Genomic DNA, 24,885 nt, shown 5'->3' with positions numbered 1-24,885 from the left:
TAGTGATCTTCCAGGCTTTTCCTAATGGGGGTTATGACCTCAGTGGAAACAGGAAGGTGGACCTTTTCCTTTACTATAATTATTTCTACTTAACTGAAAGGTTCCATTTTGGGATGTGGAGACAAGAACTAAAAGATCATGTTCTACAAAGTGACAGTTTGGGGAATGGTTTTTTTCTTAGGGACAAAAACCTAAGAAAAGTAATCAGAAACAGGTATCCTCGCAGTGTTGTGACCAGGTCACAACGGTGTGAGCTCCTGCCCAGAGTCCTCTTCAGTGCCCGAGCTGGTCTGTGCATTGGCCCCAGATCCCCAGCAGGGCTGTTTGTGTACCTGCCCCTGTTCTCCAGGCTCTTCCAAGGGTGTGACTATGACTTGTAATATGCCCTGGCGCACACTATTTTTAGTGCACAATGTATGTGATTGACAGCAGTGAAGGTGGCCTTTAATAAGGGCAATTCTTGTTTCGAGCTGTGCTAATTGAGCTCAGTTTTTCCAACTTAATACACTTGCATGAAATGCTTCTTGTGAGGCAGCCAGACTGGATGGTTTTGGGGCTGGGACAACAGTGTGTGACCAAGGTCAGCTAGGAGCCAGCCCAAGAAAAGACAGAGATGGCTGTCCTTAGAGTTTTTCTTTAACCTCCAAAGATTTCCCAAAGAAAAAGAACCTAATTTGAAAGCTAGTAAGAGCACTCATGTAATCTCATGTGTGTGCAGGATCTGATTCCCAAAAAAGTCAAATATTATAGACTATCTTCTCCAAAATGCTATGTATGTATGTATATGAATATGTACACCCGTATAGTACATCTGACATATATGTCACATGTAACTCACGGGGCCATGTGTTACCATAAAATGCAGAAAGAGCTGTAAGTTAATTTACATGACAGGCATCCAGGTCGTTCATCCAAACTCGTCATTGTTTTTACCCTGAATTCTGCTCAAAATTAGTGGGCTGTTGTATGAGACTTGGAAATATGTTTATGACATTGCAGTGTTACTTTTTGTAATGGAAATTGACTTACATCCCAGAACTTTAGTTCTGCAACTGAATATATTTCAAAATGATTCCGCCGCTTGTATCTTTTTCTTACCAATTTTCAAACACTCTTCTTTCTTTGACTTTATTTTTCTGAGATTGTCTTTAGCAGAACTAAACCTCTTCAAAGTGTGGGAGAGAAGAAAGCAAGTCAGGGAGGTTGGAAACAGAAAGAAGAGAAAGTTTCATACGGAAAATGTTGGGAAAGAAATTTATTTTATTGCATTTCTTTTGTTTGCAAGAACATGCTCCCAAGGAAAATAGTGCTGGGGGTGTATTTCACTTTTTTTTTTTTTAAAGATTTTATTTATTTATTTGAGAGAGAGAGAATGAGAGATAGAAAGCACGAGAGGGAAGAGGGTCAGAGGGAGAAGCAGACTCCCTGCCGAGCAGGGAGCCCGACGCGGGACTCGATCCCGGGACTCCAGGATCATGACCTGAGCCGAAGGCAGTCGCTTAACCAACTGAGCCACCCAGGCGCCCGGTGTATTTCACTTTTTAATGTTTATTTTCTCAAATTTTAATTGGAAGTTAATGGAGCTTTTATTCATATAAAAATGAATTAAAATCTATTATTATTAATAGATTAACACAGCAGTAGCTCATACCCATGACTGGCCCTATAGGACTGGAAAGACAAGTGACAGATTTATGTTTCTTCCTATTTTGTTGACTAGCCCTTGAGGAGTTAGTTGTATAATGGCAGTAATTAGGGGTCCAACTTCCCATTAGCTCAACCCATGTAATTAGATCTTCAAATATATATAATCCTGTCTCCCTTTATACATGATTTTTATATACAGGATATATATGATTTTTGACGGCATTGTTTTCAAGTGGAACTGTTTTCTAAATCACAGAAACCAGGGAGTAACCAGGACGGCATCCAACTCTGCCCAGGAGGACATCATTCGGTGGTTTAAAGAGGAGCAGCTACCACTGCGAGCAGGCTACCAGAGAACCTCAGACACCATAGCTCCCTGGTTCCATGGTGAGTACACAGGTGCCCTCGACAGAACCTCATCTGACGACAGATGAAGCTGTGTTCATCTGTTAATCCACCAGGAGGGCAGAAAGAATAAAGGCTTCCTTTTATTTGTGCTGCCCAAGAAAAGTCTTTGAAATTATTTCCACAAAGCAGTTTTTCAAAGGTTTCTTAGTGAGTTGCAAGCTCATGCCGGATTTAGAAAACGGTGAGCAGTTGTGGTCTCAGCATGTACTGTGGGTTAACAAATGAAACACCACTGGGTGGGTGGGGAAAGCGGTGCCTCCTGTTCACCTACACTAGGGCACTTGATTGTGATCTCCTGCAAATGGCAGTGCCTTTAATCCACCCTTCACAGCTGGGAGAGTCAGATACGCCCTTGGGTGTGGTGGGCTGGGCACTGGTTTAGCTGTCAAAAGGTCAGCTCTCCATTAGCAGTTGAGTGAGCAAATTGTCTTTCTCTGTAACAAGTTATCTGAGCCTCATTTTCCTCACCTATTAAGTGAAGGTGTTGAATTTCATGATCTTTAACCTGAAAATTCTGTTACTTTGATCTGTGTTTCCATTAAGCAGTTGAAGCTGTCAGGTGAGTTTGTTAGAACCTGAGCAGATATTACCTAATAAACCATTTCTTAATTTGACCCTAGAAACTTGATTAATTCAAGCCCTCTGTCTAGCCAGCACACATTTCACTGTCCTCTCAGTTTCTTGGATTTCAGGAAAAGAAGTGGTTTCTTGCCTCAATTGGCTTCTTTAGGGTCTGTGGTTGAATTGGATTAATTGGCTCTATGTATAACAAAAGTGCTTTAAAATAAAAATAAGGTTCTTTCACAGAGCACACTTGTCCTAAAGAGTATCTTGGTTTGAATCATGTTGAAGGCTTCTTTTATTTTTTTAAAATTTTTAAGAGATTTTAATTATTTATATGAGAGAGCGAGCGAGCATGGGGGGGGTGCAGAGGGAGAAGCAGACTCCCTGCTGAGCAGGGAGCCCAATTCAAGGCTTGATGCAGGGCTCAATCCCAGGACCCTGGGATCATGACTGGAGCCCAAGGCAGATGCTTAACCAACTGAGCCACCCCCGCACCCCGAAGTCTTCTCTCTTTTAATTAGTATCATGTCACACTCAAATATTTCCACAAAAATAGCGTCCCAAACAAATAACATGGCAAACTTCTAAAAAGAAAAAAATTATTTGTAGTAGGCCCTCTGCTAAAGGGCTGCTTTCACAGTCAGATCATTATAGAACTGTCTAGCTTTCCTTGAAAATACGTGTTCTTCGGTGATTCAGGCTTTAGTAATTGTCCATTCTCTGAGGAGCGACTCTATCCTCTTAGGACTAGGTCATAAGCCTACTTCCTTTCCATTCTGTTCAGAAGACACTGGAAGAAAGAGTGACATCAGTGTCAAAAGATGAATGTTTCATGTTGCCTTTTTTTTCTTTTTCCTTTTTAAGATAAGCACTGACAAAATCAGTACTTTATAGTTTCTGTGTCATTGGGCAGAAGATACTGTCATCCCTGATTACAAGGGTGGTAGTTCATTTTAATAACAGGAAATAAGAAGTGGAAAGTGTTGGTTAATGTTTAAAAATTCCTGGTACTTTAACAGGCAATTCCATTTGAAACAGTTGCTAAAAGCTAGGAAGATAAAGTTGGACTAAAAATCCAGCTGGAGCCTTGGTTAAAAAAATAAGTTCTTGAGTTTTACATATAATAATTTATTAGTTGCTATTGTTATTCATTTATTTTCACTTATATAAATATCATAGTCATAAGCAAAATAAATGATATACTATAATGAAGTAATACACAGCCATGTACTCAATGTAAGTCATTTTCTTCTGTTTTAAGAAGACAAAATTTCACATGTTTCTATGATAGAAGAAGGATCATATCTTATATTTTTGAAATATAATTGTTTATTGATCACGAGCCCTGTCTGGAATAATGGGATGGTAGCTCTTCTGTACTGGTTTGCCATCTTCCTTCTGTTATACACTCCATAAGTTGCCTTTCTTATATTACTGTTTTGGTCAGCTAATTTTTCCCCACAGAAGTTCACACTTTCACCCTTTTCATTAGCTTTAGACAGTATGGAAGTAGGTAGGAGAGGACAAGGGAAATGAAGACCACTGGATCTCTGGCTTGTGGAGCCGGGTGGAAGGTGGCATGCTATCAGCTGGGAGAAAGAATACAGGAGGATCCGGAGATTAAAAAAAGATTTAAAAAGAAGGGAGACAATGAATTTATTTTGGTTATGATGAGTTTGAAATGTCCTTGAGGCAGTCATGTGAAAATATCCATTTGGTAATTGGATTAACAGATCAGTGCTAGAGAGAATGGATTAGAGTCATCAGCACACAATGAAAAGCACGGGAGAGGATGACATTTTCCAGGAGTGCACCGAGGAGATGGTTGAGAGAAGACCCAGGACAAGACCCCAGGAAGCACTAACACTCAGTGGGATGGCAAAGAAGAGCAGAGACCCCACATCTTTGTCTCAGGTTTCCCTTCCCACTTGGGGTCATGATGAGGCAGATATCTGGCCATGGGTGTGAGTTCAATGGGCAGTAAAGTAGGGTATTGCCTCTGATCTCCTAGATGTAAGAGCTTGGAAATCCCAAGCGCAAGAGAGATCCAGAAACGCAGTACTGAACTCTACTTTGTGAGCATCTTGTGATGATCTCAGACACATCTAGAAAAACAGTCTCCCCACTTCTGCTCCTCTCTCAGCAAGCTTTTCACACAGAGGCCATGGGGGCTCAACTCTCACTGCACTTTTTGGTCCAGCTTGATCTGATTATTGCTCCAGCTCCATCTCAAACAACATTCCTCACAGAACACTGCCTTGATCACTGCTTTCCACCACACGTTGCCCTTCTGTCCCTGACACACCACACTCACCCCTTTCCTAGGGCCTTTGCAGTTCTTCCTAAAGATCCTTCCATGGCCAACGTCTTAAGGAGCTGGCTCACATGACTGGAGGCTTGATGGGCCCCAAATCTGCTGGGCAGACTAGCAGGCTGGAGACTCAGGGAAGACTGGCAGCTCGAGTCCAAAGGCTGAACACTGGCAGAATCCCTTCTTGCTCAGGGAAGGTCAGTCTTCGTTCTTTTAAGGCCTTCAGCTGATTGGATGAGGCCTACCCACATTATGGAGGATTTTTCTCCCTTCCCTCATTTAAAAAATAATTTTTTTGATTAGGAAATGTTTTGAACAAACAGTACAAAGGAAACTGTAAGTAACACCAATGATGTAACAAATGTTGTATCTACTTTCTAGGATACAGTGAATGTTAGAAGCCATATTTACCTCATACCTGTTTTTCTTATTAAGAAATAAAGCCTGAAAGAATTAAGGCCCTCTCTTTTACTCCCTTATTGACTCTATTTACTTCTCTCCCAGGGGTGAACCACTCCTTTGAAGTTGTCCTTTTCATCCATATTTTTATACTCTCACTATATATATGTATGTGTGTGCATTTTTATAAAATATATTAAGATATATATAAAACATGCAATATTGTGTTTAACATTTACATGATATCATGTTATAGGCATTTTTCTGCAACTTGAGTTTTCTCCCAACATTACATTATCTAGATTTTTCTTTGTTTCTAAATGTAGACTGGCTCATTTGTCTTACCTGTTGTGCAGTATGTTATAATAAACATATTATATTCTGTTGGAGCTGTAATTTTTTGAGGGTCTAATATGTGCCAAGCATTACATTGAGCACTTTAAAGGAAGTAACTTTTATTCCCACTTTATAGAGGTAAGAACCTAGAAACTAAGATGTTCTTTTCAGGCTTCTACCATTAATGGCAATATTCAGAGCCAGATCTACTTAACTTCAAAGTCACAGCATATCTGAGCACTAATACAAGTGGGAACACCCATGTCATGCTTTTTATATAAGTTGGAAATTTAAATCAGTGAACAGTAATAACCACAGAGATTTGTTTCTCCAATACATGAATGAGTTCACTAAATCTCACAGTGGTGAAGTGAAAGTGTCAAGGAACTTTCATTCAGCATAAGTTTTGCCCCATCCCCACCTATGAGAATAAGAAAAAAGCACATTTTTGTCCAGACACTATTTTGCTCACTCCCAGGTAGAATTTCAAGAAGCAGATATAGCACGCAAATCTTTAATACAATGCCCCAAGGCCGCAAGGGTTTGGAGTAATAGAAATGGAATCTATTTACTTTGTGGTAGTGGTTACCTAACTGTATACATTTGTCAAAAACGATCATTTGCACACTTAAAATTGGTGAATTTTATTGTATATAAATTATATCTCAAGCTGATTTTTTTAAAAATGTGAAGTCCAAGAATCACAGAGTTTTCTTAGCTCTTAGCATGGAAAGATAGTGCAGTTGACCCTTGAACAATGTGGGGGTTGGGGTGCCAACCCCTTGCACAGTTGAAAATCCACAAATAAATTTGGACTTCCCAGAAACTTAACTATGAACTGCCTACTGTTGACCAGAAGACTTACTGATAACATAAACAATTAACACATATTTTGTATGTTATATGTATTATGTACTGTAATCTTATAATAAAGTAGAGAAAAGAAAAATTAAGAAAATTATAAGAGAAAATGCATTTACAGTACTACATTTATCGAAAAAATCCACATATAAGTGAACCCATGCATTTCAAACCTGTGTTGTTTGAGGGTCAGCTATATACATAGTGTAGGCTTGGCACAAGACTCCAAGACCAGATCACCTAGGTTTGAGTTATGTTCTACTCCTCTTTAAAAGGGGGTTAATAATATCTACACTGTAGAGTAGTTTTTGTTTTTTTGTTTTTTTTAAAGTGTATCATCTAATATATGTAACATACTTAGAACAGTGCCTGGCACATAGTGTTTCTGTTATTATGGCTAACCAAAACTGAACAGCTTAAGAGTAAATTCACCATTCCTGTTCTCTCTGCCTTTCTCTTCATTATAATCCTAATCTTGCCAAAAATATTGCCGTGACAGCATCATATACAAGGAATAAGCGGTACTTCAATAAAATAGATCTTAATTACTGCTAAAATGTCCTCCTATGCTATTTTGACAAGTATTTCTTTAGGGCCTGTCCTTAAAAATCCCAGAACCCAGGAGGTCAGCCCAGAAGGCAACAGGAATTTGGAAGCACAAGAGGACAGCTGCCAAAACAGGGATTAAAGTTGTTTGGAAAAGTGAAGAACATTGCCAGTTGAGGTTGAGCGTGGGGTTGGGAGGGAAGGTTCAGCAAGATGGGAATGAGTCCTAGCCTTACTAAAATAATATCTTCTATTCTCTAGATTTAAAATCTTCTGAATACTGTAAGTCTGTTTGGTTTTGTTTCCTTAGGAAGGATTGTTTTCTTATCTCCTTCCCTCCTGTCATCCTGTCTGTCTGGACCCTGAAATACAGTCCTTGTTTTTTGTTTTAAGATTTTATTTATATTTTTACAGAGAGAGAGAGGGAACACAAGCAGGGGGAGTGGGAGAGGGAGAAGCAGGCTTCCCGCTGAGCAAGGAACCCGATGCGGGGCTTGATCCCTGGGCCCTGGGATCATGACCTGAGCCGAAGGCAGATGCTTAATGACTGAGCCACCCAGGCGCCCCTACAGTCCTTGTTTTTATTCATTTTCTTCTTGCATCTGGTCACCACATTATAGCCGTCTTTAAGACGCACATTATGGTCTAGAATGTTGGTAAAGTTGGAGAATTAGTGTTGGAGAGCCCTCCTGGCTAAATTTAACATCCTGCAAAGTCATTTTACTTATTCTGGTTCCTGATTGTGAGTATCCAAAGTGTGTAGATATATAATTAACTATACTCACTAACTTGCTTTTTTATACTTCTTCAAGCAGAGGGCCAACAGATAAATAAATTTGAAGTTTGAAAGTCTGTTCAGAAACGCACAGACTCATTTATTCCTTCTCTCCGTTAGCATATCCCAACTCCTGCTAATAAGCGAGAGTGCTCAGGAGCTTAGAATTCAGCGGGGGCTGGGAGTAGGAAGCTGGGGGAAGCTAGCAATGAGTGTATAAACAAATTTCTGATTTAGGAATTTTCTAATTGCTTCTGTTAGAGAATTCGCATATTTGCTTTACGCATCAATAGCTGATCATTATGCCTCTGGAATGTAATGCACACTTCCTTATTCAAATATGGATATAATTAGCCTGCTGGTGAAATGTTTCCATCCTGATCTGTTTCTTGTGGATGTCATTTGCTGTCATGGTTTATAACTGAACCTGCCTCTCAATGCTTTAGTCCCAATATTTTATATTTTAAGCTACTTAAAAAGCAAATCCCTTTCACATCTGTGGGATTTCAGTTCAGTTCACACTGCAGCTATTTTGATTGCTTCCATTTTTGACACATACCTCCAAAGTTTCCTTCTGCGTGGAGAGCAAGTCCAATCCGTTTCTGTGGAGGCAGCTGCTCTCTGGGACTTCAGTTCCCTTGAGCGGAGCGTCCGGGTGGAGCCCTGTGTCCCATGTCCCACTCCTCGGGCATGTGCCCGCCCACAGTCCCCGCTGTGCAGTCCCTGAGGCTGAGTATGCACAATGGAGGGATCACACAGACAGAGCCTCACAGAGCCCGCCCAAGATTTCCTTCAGGCTAAAACCTTAATGAACCTGGGAACTGGCACTCATAAGTGATCATCTGTCTTTCAGCTATTTTGCTGAGGAGTAGTGAGTTCTTCCCTGTGGGGCCATCAGATTTCTGCCCTCCTCCCACACAGAGACTTTCAAGCTTCTGTCTTTCTGAAGCACATCCTGCCTCGTTCACATATATGATTCATACACTTTGTGGAGTGGGGTAGGCTGTGGCCAGCAGCAAGAATCTGCATGTCTGTGTGTGGCAGGGAAGGACACCTTCAAGTGCATCTCCAGCCGTCACCGGCCCACCCTGGAGAGGGGCCAGCACAGCTTTAGCTCAGAGCCCTGGGGCTTCACCTGCAGTTTAGTGTGAAGCCTTCACCTACATTAACCATTAGAGCCCTTGGAATTATTCTCCATAGTTCTATCTGACTGCCTAGTATTGGATCATATTCCCAAAGTAACTGAAGAGGAAACATAAAGAGGGTAAAGCTATGTACGTTCATTCAGTCTTGAAAAGAGCTAGCTTTTCTGCAGCACATACCATGCATTATTATGGGGTTTTTTTGGGAAGACCCTGACTTTTCTCATACTACCCAGTGTAGCAACTGGCTGCAAAAATGTTAGTATGTATTTCCATTAATGTTGGGAATAGTCCATTAACCCCAAAGGCCTTGCTTACTTGAGTTTTTTAAATGATGCCTTTGAGTCTTCCCCCTAATGCTGCCAGTCACTGTGTGTCATGGCCTGCGTGTGCCCGGGAGCCCCACGCTTGCCATTACCGATGCCCAGGGCTCCAGTCTTGTAGTTTTACACCATGTTCTTGGAGAGACCCAGAAGGACCTCGCAGACAAGGGAAGGGGGGACTGGGTGGGTGAGGGGCAAAAGAACTCTCTTTTGAGAGCACCTGCTTTGGGGGTCTGACTTCAGATTTTTTATGGAACAGGGGATTCTGGTATTTAGAGAAGTACTATTAATCTGTGCTTTTGTTGCCATAGTTTTCTTTGTCATCACATGGTCTGATTATAAAATTTGGACACTCTTTCTTTATGCTGGGAAATGAGGCAGTAGAATGTGGCCGTCAAAAGCACATCTCTGGGTCTGAAACAAATAATGCAAGGTAGGTTAAGGAAAAAGAAAAAGAAGATAGCAGGAGGGGAAGAATGAAGGGGAGTAAGTCGGAGGGGGAGACCAACCATGAGAGACGATGGACTCTGAAAAACAAACTGAGGGTTCTAGAGGGGAGGGGGGTGGGGGGATGGGTTAGCCTGGTGATGGGTATTAAAGAGGGCACATTCTGCCTGGAGCACTGGGTGTTATGCACAAACAATGAATCATGGAACACTACATCCAAAACTAATGATGTAATGTATGGTGATTAACATAACAATAAAAAAATTTAAAAAAAGCACATCTCTGGGGCCAAATCCCAGCCCCTACCAACCAGCTGTGCAGCCTTAGGCAAGTCACGTGACTTCTGAACTTCTGTCGCTCATCTGTATACCGCAGACAATGATATTACCTACCTCACAGAATCGTTCAAAAGATTCATGAGTTAATATATGTGAAGTACTTAGAGCTGAGTGTGACACATAGGAAGCCCTAATTAATAAGTGTTAGCCATTATGGTAATGAAGAAAGAGCAAATGATGTAATTTTAATTCTTGAATTATTAAGGAAACATTATGAATAATATTTTGAGAGCTCTATTTTTCCTCATCCCACAGAACCTGAGACCTGAAGGGCTTGACATCACAGTGTATCTCCCTCTAGATAGAGGATCTAGCGAGGGTCTCAGAGCCTCTCTGAAAATACTTCCTTTAAATACTGACAGGGTTAAAGAAAGCATAAAGTAGAAGGGAGCTAAAGTGGGAAAATATAGAGCCCTTGTCCAAGTTTAAGACCTCTGTACACTTTGCATTTGGCAGGGTTGCTACTTGGAAAGAAGTTCTTCTAAAACTCAGTGTTTTCTTTTATTCACCCCTTATCTAGGCACTTTGCAGTGTGGGACTTTGAGGTCACCTTAACAGCGGAGATGAGTTCCTTCATGGAAGTTATCTTAGTGCTGTTTCCTCCCTGCAGGGCATTCTGGGCAGCCCAAGAAGCAGAGAATATAGGACAGATGACAAAACAAGTAATGAGAGCTTCTTGGCAGAGCTCTGGAAGGGCAGCCCCCAGGTAGCTCTCAGCAGACCCGAGGTGTGGTCACGGGGAATGCTGAAGCCTGCTGTACTCTGGGGCTTTTCAGTCCCCGGCAACAGGAATCCTGAGCTTAGGGGAGGTGGCAGAGGTCACTGATGCATCGATTCTACATCCAGATGACTATACTTAAGTCATCACTGACAAATGCATCTTCTTTATGTTGCCTGGGTCAGGGGTGCCTGGGTGGCTCAGTCAGTTGAGCGTCCAACTCTTGATTTTGGCTCAGGTCATGATATCGGGGTCCTGGGATCAAGCCCTGCAACGGGCTCCACACTGAACTGGGAGTCTGCTTCGGGATTCTCCCCCCACCCCACCCCCACCGCCCTGCTCTATGTTGCCCAGGTAAGAAATGAACACCTCTTTGTGAAATAAATATTAATGGTTTATTTTCAGCCAATTTCAGGAAAATTTCATGAGCCCAGTGGGGGTTAAAAAACAAAATATTTGAGTGAGAGACAAGAGACCTGAAACCATCACCAACTAATCCTATAACCTTGGGCATATACCTGTTCTTCAATTTTCCCATCTGTATGGTGATGGTAATAATACCAGTTCTGTTTATGTTGAGTTGTTTCGGAATTAAATGAAATAGCAAATGGAGGCACGCTGAGCAATGCGAAATGCTAGCAAAGGGGTAGTATTCTGGTTGAGCCAGTGAAAGCCTGGACTCTGGGGTCAGACTGCCTGGGTTCAAGACCAGTGCTTCTCCTGGCCTGCCTAAGTGACCTGAAGCACATTATGAACTCTCTCTGATGCAGGTTTTGCTCATCTGAGATTTGAGAGTAGGACTGGTACCTGCTTGTCAGGCTGCTTTGAGGATTAAATGAAGTAAGGCGCTGTTTGAGGAGTGCCAGGCAAACATTAAGAACTCTATATGCTACTATTATTTGGTTACCTTTCATTTGGTTTTTAAACACATATTTTCCAGATTCTGGACGTAGGCCATACAGATGTACACATATAAACAAAGTTAGTAGTGCATCCCTTGTCCCTATACATAACAATGCTCAGACTAGAGGCAATGGCTGCATAGAAGTGTCCCAGAGAAGAAAGTTTCTGGACTGATTATAAGACAGAATTACTCGTTAGACCTTTTCTGGGCATCTTGTAAGTGGCAGGTGCCGAGAGTGTGAAAATAAGTAAGATGTGGTGTTTGCTCTCTATGAGATCACAAGGACGTGGGGCAGGGAGAGACAGAGTAGAATGTGCTGTGAGTACTCCGATGGAGCTGTGGATGGTACATGCCAGGATGGAGGGGGAGCTAGGGGAGACCCTGGATAGATGAGGGGAGTCTCGGGGGAAGTGGGAACAGGTGCTCGGCAGGTGCAGAGGAACCTTGACTTACTGCTCAGAAAGCTCCATGCTATCGAGTTGCATCTTGGAGAATGAGTAGGCATTTTCCAGAAGGAAGCTGTGGAGAAGGGCATCCCACTGACCTGCCCTCCTTCTGTAGGGTTGTTGCTGCCACTTGGATTTCCAGTGAGGGCATGCTACAGGTTCTGAGTTATTTCAAGTGTCTTAGGGTCTATTCACCCTCTTTTGTGCAAAAAATAGTCCTTCTGGGCCTGTCATGGAGCTCTCCCTTCACTCCAGTGGGGTTTAAAGCTGTGCTGGCCAATATGGTAGCCACTCCACATATGTGGCTCTTTACACCAAAATTAATTAAAATTAAATAAAACTAAAGGTTGAGTCCCTCAGTAACACTAGCTACATTTCAGGTCCTCAATAGCCACATGTGGCTAATGGCCTCCACACGGCCAGCCCAAGCATTTCCATTGCCACAGAAATTCTATTGAATAGCACTGTCCTAGAGCGTGCCCTGGCATCATGCAGAGAAAGGAGTGGGACATTTCTTTGTGCTCCCTCACAACTCCTGCTGTTGTGAACCTCCAGGCTGGGTGGTCAGGCTCTCAGCGGTTGTAGCCAGCTCTGCCCCAGGCTCTTCAAGAGCCAGAAGCAGTCCAGTAAGACCTTGTGCAGTGACATCTGCTTCCTTCTGGACTGTAGTAGTTCTGGCACTCCCTGCCCAGATTCAGCTTAAAATAGAGCGGTGCTGGGGGAAGATCTGGCTCATTTCAAAAATTGATGAAGTAAAAGAAAGCTTTTTATTTACCCCTCATCACTAGCACAGAAATCCTCTTGTGAACTCACATAGGCTTATAATGTGTGAAGAGAGCTGGTCAGAGGGAGGTTGCCTGGAGGCGTCATTCCCTTTAGGGAGCTGGATGAGGGCCACTGCTTCAGAATTCTTAGAGTCATGCACCAGGGTAAGGAGATTGCCCAAGTTCACAGCGATTAATATCAGACACTGGATTTTGCCTTTGCCGTCAAGGACTCTCTTTGTAGGCAGACAAATCTCACTGCTTGGCAGCAATACATAGCCAGGCCTCCCTTCCTTCGATGGAATCATGACAAATTGTACATGGACAAGTATCATCAGATGAGCCAAAGGAGCGTGCTCCTCAGGAATGATAATCCTGTTGTTGTAAAGCAAAAAGAACAAAGCGTGGTCTCCACGGCACTTCACTTCTGAACCTTCAGAACCATTGTGTTCGAGTCTCCCTTATGACTTATGATTTGCCACAAAATCATTTTATGGGTTCTGCCTTCAGAACCATTGTGTTTGAGTCTCCGTTATGACTTATGATTTGCCACAAAATCATTTTATTGGGTTCTGGTGTCTCTGGAGGTTACACAGTGCCAAGATCTGTGTGTAATGGGTAATAATTACAGTTTGAGAGGCTTTTGGGAAGTTTGATATACAGCTACTATCTGACCTGACTTCAGGAGGAATTTAACCTAACTTAACCCAGGTTCAGTTATAATTTTCCAGAGTAGCTTTCATTTTAGGAACCTAAATCCATCTGGATAACATGCTGATGTTATAAATTATAACATCTACCCCATCTGTTGAAGTAACTTGGAGTTTCAGAGCTAGGTTGTTGGTAAGTCTGGAAGGAGAGAGAAATCTTTTTTCCAGAATGCTGCTTCTCCTTCACTCACCTCTGAAGGGGAGTTTTCAGTGTCAGTGAAAAATATCCCTGGTTTCATAGACAATCAAACACAGAGCCTTGAAACTTCAGTTATTTTTAGTCCCTGGGTAGGCTGGTTACCTGTTGCCTTGTTTCAGATAATGGTTGTCATCTGTGATTTATCAATAGGATCAGGTGTGTTTGGAAAGGTAGAATAGACCAACTGAATCAGCAGTCCGTATCTGTTGGAGCTTAGATGGGCATCATTTGAGCACCTACAGTGGACAGTGCTGCAGCTGACCCAAGAGCCTCACGCACTGTCAGTGGTGCGTGCAGTTTCCATTGGCTCAGGTCTCATCAAGGAAAGGGCAGAAAGGTAACTGGAGGTGATGGAGATAATGCACAGCATCGGTAACCTTGCTGGGCCTTGATGCAGTAGAGCTGGAGGCCCTAGAAGAGAGGCCATACTAATTCAGACCAGCCAAGAGAGGCTGGTCTGAATTAGTATGAATTCATGAGGCCTCTAAAGTATATATACATATAAAACTTCATTTAAATGGAGAGTTTTATTTTGAATATATGTGAAGACAAACATGTGAAAATATAAATGGACTCTTCCATTTCAGGGATACTTCCTATCTGTGAGTGGGGGGATCTGCCAAGCATTTGCAACACCCCCAGTTCTTATCCCGATGTTTCACTGGGGTTGAGCCTCACGGGGGTTGAGCACTGTGACTTTGAGGTGCAGGCTCTGGGGCCTCCTGAAAGGTACATGGGAGAAGAGAAGACAGAAGGGCTGGTTGGTCGGTCTTGGCTAGGAGGGAACGGGTGACTTTTTAATCCCCACTTTATTAAAGGTCTACTTACAAAAAAGAAAATAGAGATGCTTAAAAAAAAAAAGATTTATTTATTTGAGAGAGAGTGCAGGCATGAGAGCGGTGGGGAGAGGCAGTGGGAGAGGGAGAGAGAATCTTAAGCAGACTCCACACTAGGCACAGAGCCCAATGTGAGGCTTGATCTCATGACCCTGAGATCATGACCTGAGCTGAAAGCAAGAATGAGATGCTCAACCGACTGCACCACCCAGGCACCCCAGAAAGCAGCGATGCTTTTATTTGATGTCATACTCTGGATAATTAGGGTTCAATTCTCTATTAACTTTACTAATAACAAGACTAACGGGCTATAATAATCCATCCAGTGCCTTTTCACCAGGAGGTTTTTTTGGGGAGGTTCCCTAATAATAAGATACAGAGTATCACTATGGAGCTAACCGTGGAACAGGAAACGTAAGATCTTCTATCTGCCGAGGTGAAGGGGGTCACTGGGAGAATGCTGCTCCTCCTCCCAAACCGAGCCTGCTGATGAGGTGAATGACTTCACCATCTCTCCAAGATGTGTTTGTGCGCTCTCCGCATGTCTCACAGCATCACTGACTCATCTGATGAACTACAATAGGAATAAGGAGGGAAACTGGGAATATGAGTCAAACCTCATGCGTTTGGACTCAGGGAAAAGGCTGGTCTGAATTAGTATGAATTCATGAGGCCTCTAAAGTATATATACATATAAAACTTCATATAAATGGAGAGTTTTATTTTGAATATATGTGAAGACAAACGTGAAAATATAAATATATGAGCATACGCATACCCACATACACATATGTGGATATTCTTTTATTCCTTTAAATGCCACTGAAGCATCATTTAGGAGTAACTACAGAAGAAAGAGATAAACCTGGGTCCCTCCTGGTTCTGTTACTAACTTGCTGACTCCTGGACCAGGCTCCTCAGCTCAGCACTACTGATATTGGGGCTGGATGATTCTTCGTAGTGTGAAGCTGTCCTATGCACTGTCGGATGTTTAGCAGCATCCCTGGCCCCTATGCAGTGGATACCTGTAGGATCCTCTGCCCCTGACAACCAAAAATGTCTCTCAGAGATTTCCAGACATTGTTCTGGTGGAGAACCGCTGTTTAAGACCATGTAGGAACACGCTCCAGGCCACAGAGTCCTCATCAGTAAACCGAGGAGGACGCCTTCCAGTCCCCTCCCAGCTCGAACACTTCCAGGACGCCTGTAAAGGGTCCTACCAGACTCAGAAGCCACCTAACACCTGTGATGTTATAACCGGGTGCACAGGTGGAAACGTATTCTGAATGTTAAACATGGACGCTCTCATTTATATTACCCATTGGCTGTTGTCACCTACCCCGCTTGCCCGGTGACCGAATGCCAGATGAGTGATACTGTACTGCATTCTGAAGAAGTCCAAAATGGACTGGAAGTTGCTCTTACTTTTTACTAAACTTTATCCACGCAGCTATATAACTGAAGACAGTTCTGGAAATGATTTGCCTGAAATACCTGCTCTTCTTTCCGCAGGGATTCTGACATTAAAGAGAGCAAATGAGCTTCTGAGCACGTGCGTGCCGGGCAGTTTTCTGATCCGTGTCAGTGAAAGGATCAAAGGCTATGCCCTGTCCTATCTGTCTGAGGATGGCTGTAAGCATTTCCTCATAGATGCCTCTACGGATTCCTACAGCTTCCTGGGCGTGGACCGGCTGCAGCACGCCACCCTGGCGGCGCTGGTGGACTATCACAAGGTGAACCAGTGTCCAGGCTGAATTTGCTCTGTGAATGGTTGTCGTGGGGCAGCTCTAGCAATGAAAGGCAATTACAAGAAGAAAGATTGAGATGAGTAACGGAGGGATTAGTCTTTGATAATTCTTCCAGATAATCAGGATTCTTAATTGCATTTCCTTTATCATTGAACCTAGTTCCTCCTCAGATACTCAGGGAGAAGGCCCTGGGGCAGAGAATGGAGGAGATGCTCAAAGTCCGTGCACACACTGATCGCATCTGAGACCACTCTTAGTGAGAACTCAAGCTCAGGAGGGAAAAAGAGTACATGGCAATTTGCAGATGAGAAAATCTCTTTTAAGATTGCCATAAACCAATAAAGCTTCATGTAAATCAAGGGCAAACAAGAAGTTATGTACTCTGAGGAGGCAGGGAAGGGCATGACATTCTTATTTCTACTGTCTTAACAACCTGCCCAGCCACAGCCCAGCCTGATCTCTGCCTTCTGATTCACAGGAAGAACCCATAACTTCCCTGGGAAAAGAGCTCCTTCTCTACCCCTGCGGTCAGCAGGACGGGCCGCCCGACTACCTGGAGCTCTTTGAGTGACAGCCTCCATCGTGTCATCCTGCCCCCTCCAGCTGGGCTTTCCTCTGGGTAAACGCTGCTGAAATAGGCCTTTGTGTGAGAAGCCAAAGTTAGCCTGCAGCAGAGCCAGCCAACACTGATCAACAGGCAAGTGTCCTTGGAGCCCCGTGGAAATCTCTCTTCTGCACAAATGCTGGAGTTTAACGTTAAGAGAAAATTACCTCTGCATCCTATTCACTCCAAAAGTAAAGGGAGATGATCCCCAATTTCAGCAACTACATGAAGGATACAACCGTAATGATGGATATAAAATGAACAAAGAAATTGAAGCCTTTTAGGAATTAAGGCGTACTTCAAAAACCAGTAGCTCCTGTGAACTATTTTATGACCTCTACACTCCCTCTTTGCATTATTTCACAACATCTCAGGATTGTGTTTATGTTAAGTTCCATGTTGGCTTTGGGGAACTGGCGGAAAAGGCTTCACTGGTGGTTGAACCAACGCTGCAGACACACTTCATTTATTATGCATGTTGGAGCCAGGATGTAAGGAAGAGACATAGAAAAACAAAACTTGGGAATGTAAACTGAATGAGGAGTTAAAACTGAGGAGGAGAGGCTTACCATGTCAAGAAATACTGCAGACGGTAGGGGAGTGAGCGAAGAGCTGTGAGCGTTTCCTCGTCCTGGAGGACGGCACAGGGCTCGCCCTGTGACCCTGGCTCCGTCGGAGAGCACACCACGGAGGGGGAAGCACACGCACTCGTGAGGCGCTGACAGACCAGCGCAGAGAGTGAGCCGTTGCAGTACTACTTGTTCTGGGTTGGATGGTGTCCCCAGGAAGATAGGTTGAAGTCCTAAACCCTGGTACCTGTGAATGTGACCTTAGTTGGGAATAGGGTCTTTGCCGATGTGATCAAGTGAAGATGAGTTGCTACTGGATTCAGGTGGACACTCCATCCGAGGACAGGCATCCTTATAAGGAGAGAGAGCTTGGGAAACAGAGACCCGCAGAGGTGAGGCGGCCATGCGACCACAGAGGTGATGCGGCTGTAGGCCAGGGAATGCCAAGGAGTGCTGGCCACCCCCACAAGCCAGGATCCTCCCCGGAGCCTTCGAGGGGAATGTGGCCTTGCTGACACCTTGGTTTCAGACTTTGAGCCTCCAGATCTCTAAAAGAATAAATTTCTGTTGTCTTAAGCCACCGAGTTTATGGTCATTTGTTACAGCTGCCCTCACAAACTCACACAGAAGTTCTTGTCATGACAGAACCTGATGGGTGTTGTGTGCCATTTGTGGCTACACAGCCCACCCTCCTGATATGGAAGGAAGAGGGGAGAGTAAGCTCCCCCCTGGCTCTGTTCCATTCTGGGATGCAGGTTTGCTCAGTCAGGAGTCTTATGCCCCACTGCATCCGCACCCCCACCCGCCAGCAACTCTCGGGCCGGCCCAGCGAGGGGGACGCCTCTGGGCAGTGACCAAGGGTGCTCTGGGCCAGAGAGTCATCCTCTGGGAAGATGGAGGCTGGCTTGTACTCCAGGCCTACTCTCTGCCTCAGCATTTTTTCAAAGGAGCAGCCGTTGTGGCAGTTTATTCATGAGGTTGTTGGTTGTGTAACACACTCACAGTGTAAAATGTAATCAGAGAAGAGGGTGGGGTATGTGTGTGTATGTGTGAGTGCATATGGGTGCATGTGTGTGCTCTCATGAGAAAGTTTTTAAACACAGATCATTGTGTAGTGTTACCTGAAATGTCCCGTGTGTTTCTAGTCTGAACGACAACTGTCAATGAGACGTTTGTCCAAGAGGACCTGTCTTTAGCTGTCATTTCTAACTGTGGTTCAACAGCCATGACATTTTAGAATTGCAAAGACCACACAGGACCCATATCTTCCCACCATTAGCTCTCTGAACTTCAGTTTTCACTTCTAATAAAAAAAGGTATTTTTTTAGTTGAGGTGTACTTGACATTTAACATTAAACTAGTTTCAGGTGTACAACGTAACGATTTGACATGTGAAATGTCTGTGAAATGATCACCACTGTAAGTCTGTCATCCATCACCTTAAAAGGTACAAATTTTTTCTTCTGATAACTTCTAAGATCTACTAAGTTGCTAAGAGCAACTTTTAAATATGCACTCTAGCATAAATATGCACTCTAGCATTATCCACTGTAGTCACCATGCTGTACATCCCCATGACTTATTTTATAACTGGAAGTCTGTACCTCTTGACCCCCTTCACCCACTTTGCCCACCGCCCCAACCCTCCTTCCCTCCGGCAACCACCAATCTGTTCTCTATATCTAGGAGTTTGGCTTGTTTGTTGTTTAGATTGCACATATAAGTGAAACCATAGGGTATTTGTCTCTCTCTGACTTATTTCACTTTGCATAACACCATCAAGGTCCATCCGTGTTGCAAATGGCAAGATCTCATTCTTTTTTATGGCCGAGTAATATTCCATTGTGTGTGTGTGTGTGTGTGTGTGTGTGTGTGTCTGTACACACACACACACACACACACCATCTCTTTATATCCATTCATCTGTTGATGGACACCAAGGTTGCTTCCATTATCTTGGCTACTGTAAATAATGGCTGCAGTGAACCTAGGCGTGCATGTATCTTTTCGAATTGGTATTTCTGTTTTCTTTGGATAAATACCCAGAAGTAGAACTGCTGGGTCATATGGTAGTTCTATTTTAATTAAAAGAAGGTGCTTTTACTAGCTGATTTTTATTAATTTCATCCAGTTCTGAAATCTTATGGTTCTGTAATGAATAGAAAAGTATCCTGTAGTCACTAATCGTTATGAAGACATATGATTTCAGCATCACCCTCTGTCTAAAATTATTTTGGAGGAAATAAGTACAGTCATATCCAGATATAATGACACTTTATAACATCCTACTGTGGGATGACTTAGTAAACGGGAAATGACCTGAATTAACCTAATAGTACAAGGGGAAGCAGGTCTGAGTTCTGTAAGTTTTATCCTGATGGTTATTATTCAGAGAAATAAACTGTCCATTGTTTGATGATATGATGGCCAGCAGTGCTACTTGAAATTCTTAGGGAGGGAGAATGATACAGAATTCGAAAATGATTAAAACCAAATGGGTTTGGGGCGCCTGGGTGGCTCAGTTGGCTAAGCATCTGCCTTCGGTTCAGGTCATGATCCCAGGGTCCTGGGATCGAGCGCCGCATCGGGCTCCCTGCTCAGCGGCGAGCTTGCTTCTCCCTCTCCCACTCCCGCTTGTGTTCCCTCTCTCACTGTCTCTCTTTGTCAAACAAATAAAGAACTTAAAAAAAAATAAATAAACCAAATAGGGTCGAGGAAGCCTGAATTCTCATCCTAGCTCAGCTATTAGATACGGTCTCCCTATGTCTGACTCTAGTTGTGGCCTAAGGCGAGGCCATCCAAACCCTCTTAGGTTGCCTCAGCAAGCCCAGCCCCTGGCCTGCCTACGGTTTCTTGGTCTAAGGTGTTCCCCTCCTGTTACTGTCCAGGTTCCAGGCCCAAGCACTCCAACCTGCCTTCCTCTTTGGGACTGTGTGCAAATGCCTCTCACTGCCCACGTTGATTCTTTTCTTTCTCAACTCCCTCAAAAGATTCTAGAATCTCCTCTTACAGTCATCCCAGACTCTCTGGTTGCCACCCCCCCTCCTGCCAGACCCTCACAATCATTAACCCCCAACCAGGTCACCCATAAGGACCCTGGTTCTGGTCTCCTACTCTACCCCTCTTTTGGAGGATGCACATAGAAGTTACTTTGTTCCTCAGTGTCACCAGCAGAGCTAAGCAACGCCAAGAAGTGTTATTGGGCCCAAAACTTCTGCCAAGAAAAGGAAAAACACAGGGAGAGTTAAGAAGAAAAAGGATCAAGAAAAAGGAGAAAAAGTGAAAATGGGGTATGGACAGGTCACTTAAAATATCTTAGGGGCATTTCTACCAAAATTGCCTATCTGAGCCACACTTTGGAATTAACCGTCCTTTTAAGTATAAACTAATGGCATGTGCTCATGTGGCACAAAATATGCTTTTAGATTAAAGAAAGGAAAGAATTCGTGGCCAAAAGTTCTGCAGTGGCCACTTCCTGCAGAGGCCTGGAGTTCAGCACGTGTGACGGGCCTCACACGCAGAATCCTCGGGACGCCTGCCATTTGACACACAGGAGACACAAAGATGACTTACAGGGGTGTGTGGATGTGTCTCCACGGGGCCTCTGGGCTTCCCTTCTTGCCAAGAACATGGTAAATACATTCAGACTGCATCCCATTGGTCTTTCTTTCAGAAGGCAAGTTTCTACAGTTACATCTTTTAAAGAAGACATCTGTTCGACTTGCACTTCCTCTTCCTCAGGAGTGGCCGCAAATCTTACTTGCACGTCTCTCCTCTGCTCTCCATTTTTTGTAATCTCCTCCTCATAGTTTTCCTCTCTCCCTGCTTTCCTGCTGTATTTCCGAGAGCTTCTCATCTCCTTCCCTTCCGCAACACAGACTCGCACACAGACACGCAGCGTGAATTCTGCTCTCACTGCATCCACTGTGGACGTGGGCGTTCTATTTCCAGTGTACTTGCTATGCTTCCTTCTGGCCTCTGCCGGATCCTCACGCTTCCTACTGCTGCCCCGGATTGAAAATGCTCAGGAGCCTTACAGGGCAAAAGTGCTCTTTCTACTGTGTGATAACACATTGGTCGTGAGTGAGCTCAGTGCAGTAGAAAGTCTAGCAGGTTTGGGTTTGGATCCTGGCTACATCACTAACCAGCAGTGTGGGCTTTTTTTTTTTTTTTTTTTTTTAAGATTTATTTATTCATTTGAGAGAGAGAGAGAGGGAGCACCAGTCAGAGGGAGAGGGAGAAGCCGACACCCCGATGAACAGGGTTTCCCGAGGCGGGGCTCGATCCCAAGACCCTGGGATCGTGACCTGAGCCAAAGGCAGACGTTTAACCGACTGAGCCACTCAGGTGCCCCCTAGCTGTGTGGAATCTTAAAAGAAAAACAATAGTAAGCCTGTCTGAGCTTTAGCTCTCAAACAGGAGTGACTCAAGTCACCCACTGGATTCTGAGGCTTAGAAAAGAAGTATGTAAAGTCTCTTGGGTCCAACAAAGCCGGGATTCATGCACTCCATGCTCCTCTGTTATGAACTCAGCTTATATAACCCATGGGCTGTGTATACCAATGGCCCATTTGCTAGAGTTTCTGGGATGAATTTTCAGGGGGAAAGGGAAGCTTTTAGAGTGAGGGATATAATAGGGAATCACACAATAAATTAGCCAGTTGAAATGGCTTGCAGAGAGATGGCTACCTTAGTCTAGATTAGAAATGGCAGATAGAGGGCATTCTCTTAATGTTGAATTTTGACAACCCCGAAGTTAGCAGTAGCCAAGTGTTTACCCAAAATTGGTCATCGACAAACTGATTCAGTTGTTCAGGAATTCCTGATCACAAATCCCCAAGAATTTGCCTGCCTTTTTGACCAGAAGATTTACCACAACCCCAGATCCCTCTGGGATTATCTCTACTTCGTCTCCCAAATAGGTCAGGCAGAGCCAGTGCTAACCCAGACTGCCGGGGGTTGGGGGAAGCCCCCGCCACCCTGGTCAGTCTAAATCAGCTTTTATTTTCCTTTAGCTGAAAGGATGTTCCTTCATGAAGTCTTCCTTCCAGCTGAGTCCAGATCCTGGTAACCCTCCACCACACCGAGCCTCCACAACCCAACCACATGGCGCTTGCTTTACCCTATCTCTTGCCAGTGCTCTGGGTGGTGGAGCTCTGGAACACACCACTCTGCTGTCCTCACAGCCTCACACACCGTAGGGGTGACTTTTACATGGCTCTCTTTGAGGCTAATGACTGGAAGAAAGAACAAATAGTTAAATACATTCTCCCTTCAGCCTTTCTTTGTAACTTGAGGGTTTTGCTGTTTGTATTCTTTTTATTTATTTATTTTTCTTAACCGTTTCAAATGGGGCTTCACATCCTAGCAGGCCAGGTGAGGATGACTGTTGCAGTTTTCAACGCTGGGGTTGGGGGGGGGCGCTCTGGGAGCAGATTGGGGTGGGGTTAGAAACGGGGGTTGGGGGTTAACAGCTGAGGAAGAGGGAGTAGCAAGCTGAAGCCCTGACTCTCAGGTTGATGAGGAGTAAGTGCCCCGCCTGGGTGCCGCCTGTAGTGGGCAGGCTGGCTGCGCAATCAGCCACCAAAGGACACTTGGTGAGTCTTGGGCAGAGGTCGCCGAAGGTGGCCTGGCCCTCCCTGAGCCTCTGGGTGATTGGGTGACAGGCAGAGACAGCCCCGAGGCCGTGCCTGCTTCTCTCCTTGAAGAGAGACTCCCCTGGAAGAGCCATGGAGGCAGACACAGGCCCAGGGCATGTGCAAAGGATCGCTATCACAGAGACATTCTGACAGGCACCTCTGCTGAGAGAACATTTTCTGTGTGTTGGAAAAAACCACCACCCAACCTCCGCGCCCCCACCAGCTGGCACGGTCCCCATGATTTTTGGCTGCCGCAGCAAAGCACTGACTGAGTCCTGCCAGGAGAAACAGTTTTGAATTCAAATATAAAGCTAATCAGAATATGGATCACACAAAGCTGCCAGTTATTTGATGGGTGTTGGGAGTAAAACACACCCACCGGCTCAGGGATCGCCCAGGGGCATTATCTCTGATCAGCAATTCTCAGAAACCATGTCAAATCTTTTTCAAAAGGCAAGTATTCCCACCTGCTCTCCCATCCCATTCAAGGCAGCCTTTAAGTCCAAGGCCTTGGGCATATAGAGGCCATACAGAGGTTCTGGAGGGCGGCTTCCAAGGCTTCAGAGCCTCAAGCCTCAGGGGATTACAGAGCCGCTAGAGGGAGGCAGCTCTGTGCGTTCCGTGTTCCTGGATCACGGTGTTTTCTTTCACCAGCAGGGGATTGTCCGGTGGGCTGAAGAGCAGAGCAACGGTGGGAAACTGAGGCACAAGAAAACAGACTCTGGACTTGCTGGAGGCCAAAGCTCCCTTCTCTACCCCCTCCCCCTGACCTTCAAGCCCTCTGGAGCTGGCAAGTAGGACGGGGTGATAACAGCTGAGCCTGAAGCCAGCCACTTTCTGCCCCGGGCCTCTGAGCGAGCTCCTTACAGTTTCTGCACCTGGGAAAGGCTATTACCTGCTTTAGCACGGTGGCGTTCTATACAGAACGTGCCCGGTTCTGCACCTTACCTCGGAAACCTTGAATGCTCCTCAGCTGCCTAGGGGGTCATCGACACCAAATTACCGAGCGTGGAATTTAAGGAAGAAATTACCTGTTATATCTTACATTCCTAGTTACGCTTCTTCAGATGGACTGAACTTGTTTTCAGAATGACAGAAATAGAGGACAACGGTGCCCATGTGATGGGTTCATGACCTCTAACGTGCAACCCATGCTGGCCTGAGAGGTGCTGGGTGTGCTGGGGAGCGTCAAGGACGGCTGTGAATGCGGACCTGGTGTTGCATAGCGATACCTGGGTGTGAATACCTGCGGCGAGCCCGACGGGTCCTAGTTGCGGGAAACAAATAAGACGAAATGTCCTTATAACCTGCAGCCCACTGACAAATACCCTGAGGTAGGCGGAGTGTAACATTCCTCAGGAAACTCCCAGCCATCTCGACGTTGATGCCTTGCTAGAGGGAAAAGCAACCTTAGCTTGACAACAGCAAGGCCTCTGGTAGCCTGTGAGCCTTTGTTTTGTTAATTTTACTTAATTTAAATTCAATTAGCCAACATAAGTACATCATTAGGTTTTATTGGAATTTCCCTAATCTTTACCCACCCCCAACCCCAAAGTATATAATCAGTTGCTCCTCACAGTCCCGGGGCCGTGGCTCTTTCTGCCCGTGGGTCCTGTCTCCGTGCTTTAATAAAAGCACCTTTTTTGCACCA

General features: G+C 44.5%; 1 protein-coding gene across 10 annotated transcripts in view; it reads left to right on the top strand.

Annotated features, from left to right (window-relative positions):
* Positions 1 to 24,672, top strand: part of SH2D4A (SH2 domain containing 4A) — a 68,198-nt gene extending 43,526 nt beyond the window's left edge. For 6 of the 10 annotated variants that reach the window (XM_073902613.1, XM_073902609.1, XM_073902612.1 and 3 more), the window contains 3 exons: positions 1,904 to 2,034; positions 16,187 to 16,407; positions 16,901 to 18,162. In XM_073902613.1, the coding sequence (XP_073758714.1) occupies positions 1,904 to 2,034; positions 16,187 to 16,407; positions 16,901 to 16,993 (445 nt within the window). In that variant the 3' untranslated portion in view covers positions 16,994 to 18,162. Of the gene's footprint in view, positions 1 to 1,903; positions 2,035 to 4,944; positions 5,388 to 16,186; positions 16,408 to 16,900; positions 18,163 to 23,888 lie in introns of those variants that run through there. The other 4 variants (XM_073902615.1, XM_073902614.1, XM_073902608.1 and 1 more) reach the window with 4 other exon arrangements.
* The last annotated feature ends 213 nt before the right edge of the window (positions 24,673 to 24,885 follow it).

Source organism: Callorhinus ursinus, unplaced genomic scaffold, assembly GCF_003265705.2.
Source record: "Callorhinus ursinus isolate GAN/ISIS: 27379988/994484 unplaced genomic scaffold, GSC_fseal_2.0 scaffold17, whole genome shotgun sequence".
Classification (NCBI taxonomy): domain Eukaryota; kingdom Metazoa; phylum Chordata; class Mammalia; order Carnivora; family Otariidae; genus Callorhinus; species Callorhinus ursinus.
The sequence above is the reverse complement of the archived record's forward strand: the minus strand, read 5'-3'. Positions and strand labels throughout refer to the sequence as shown.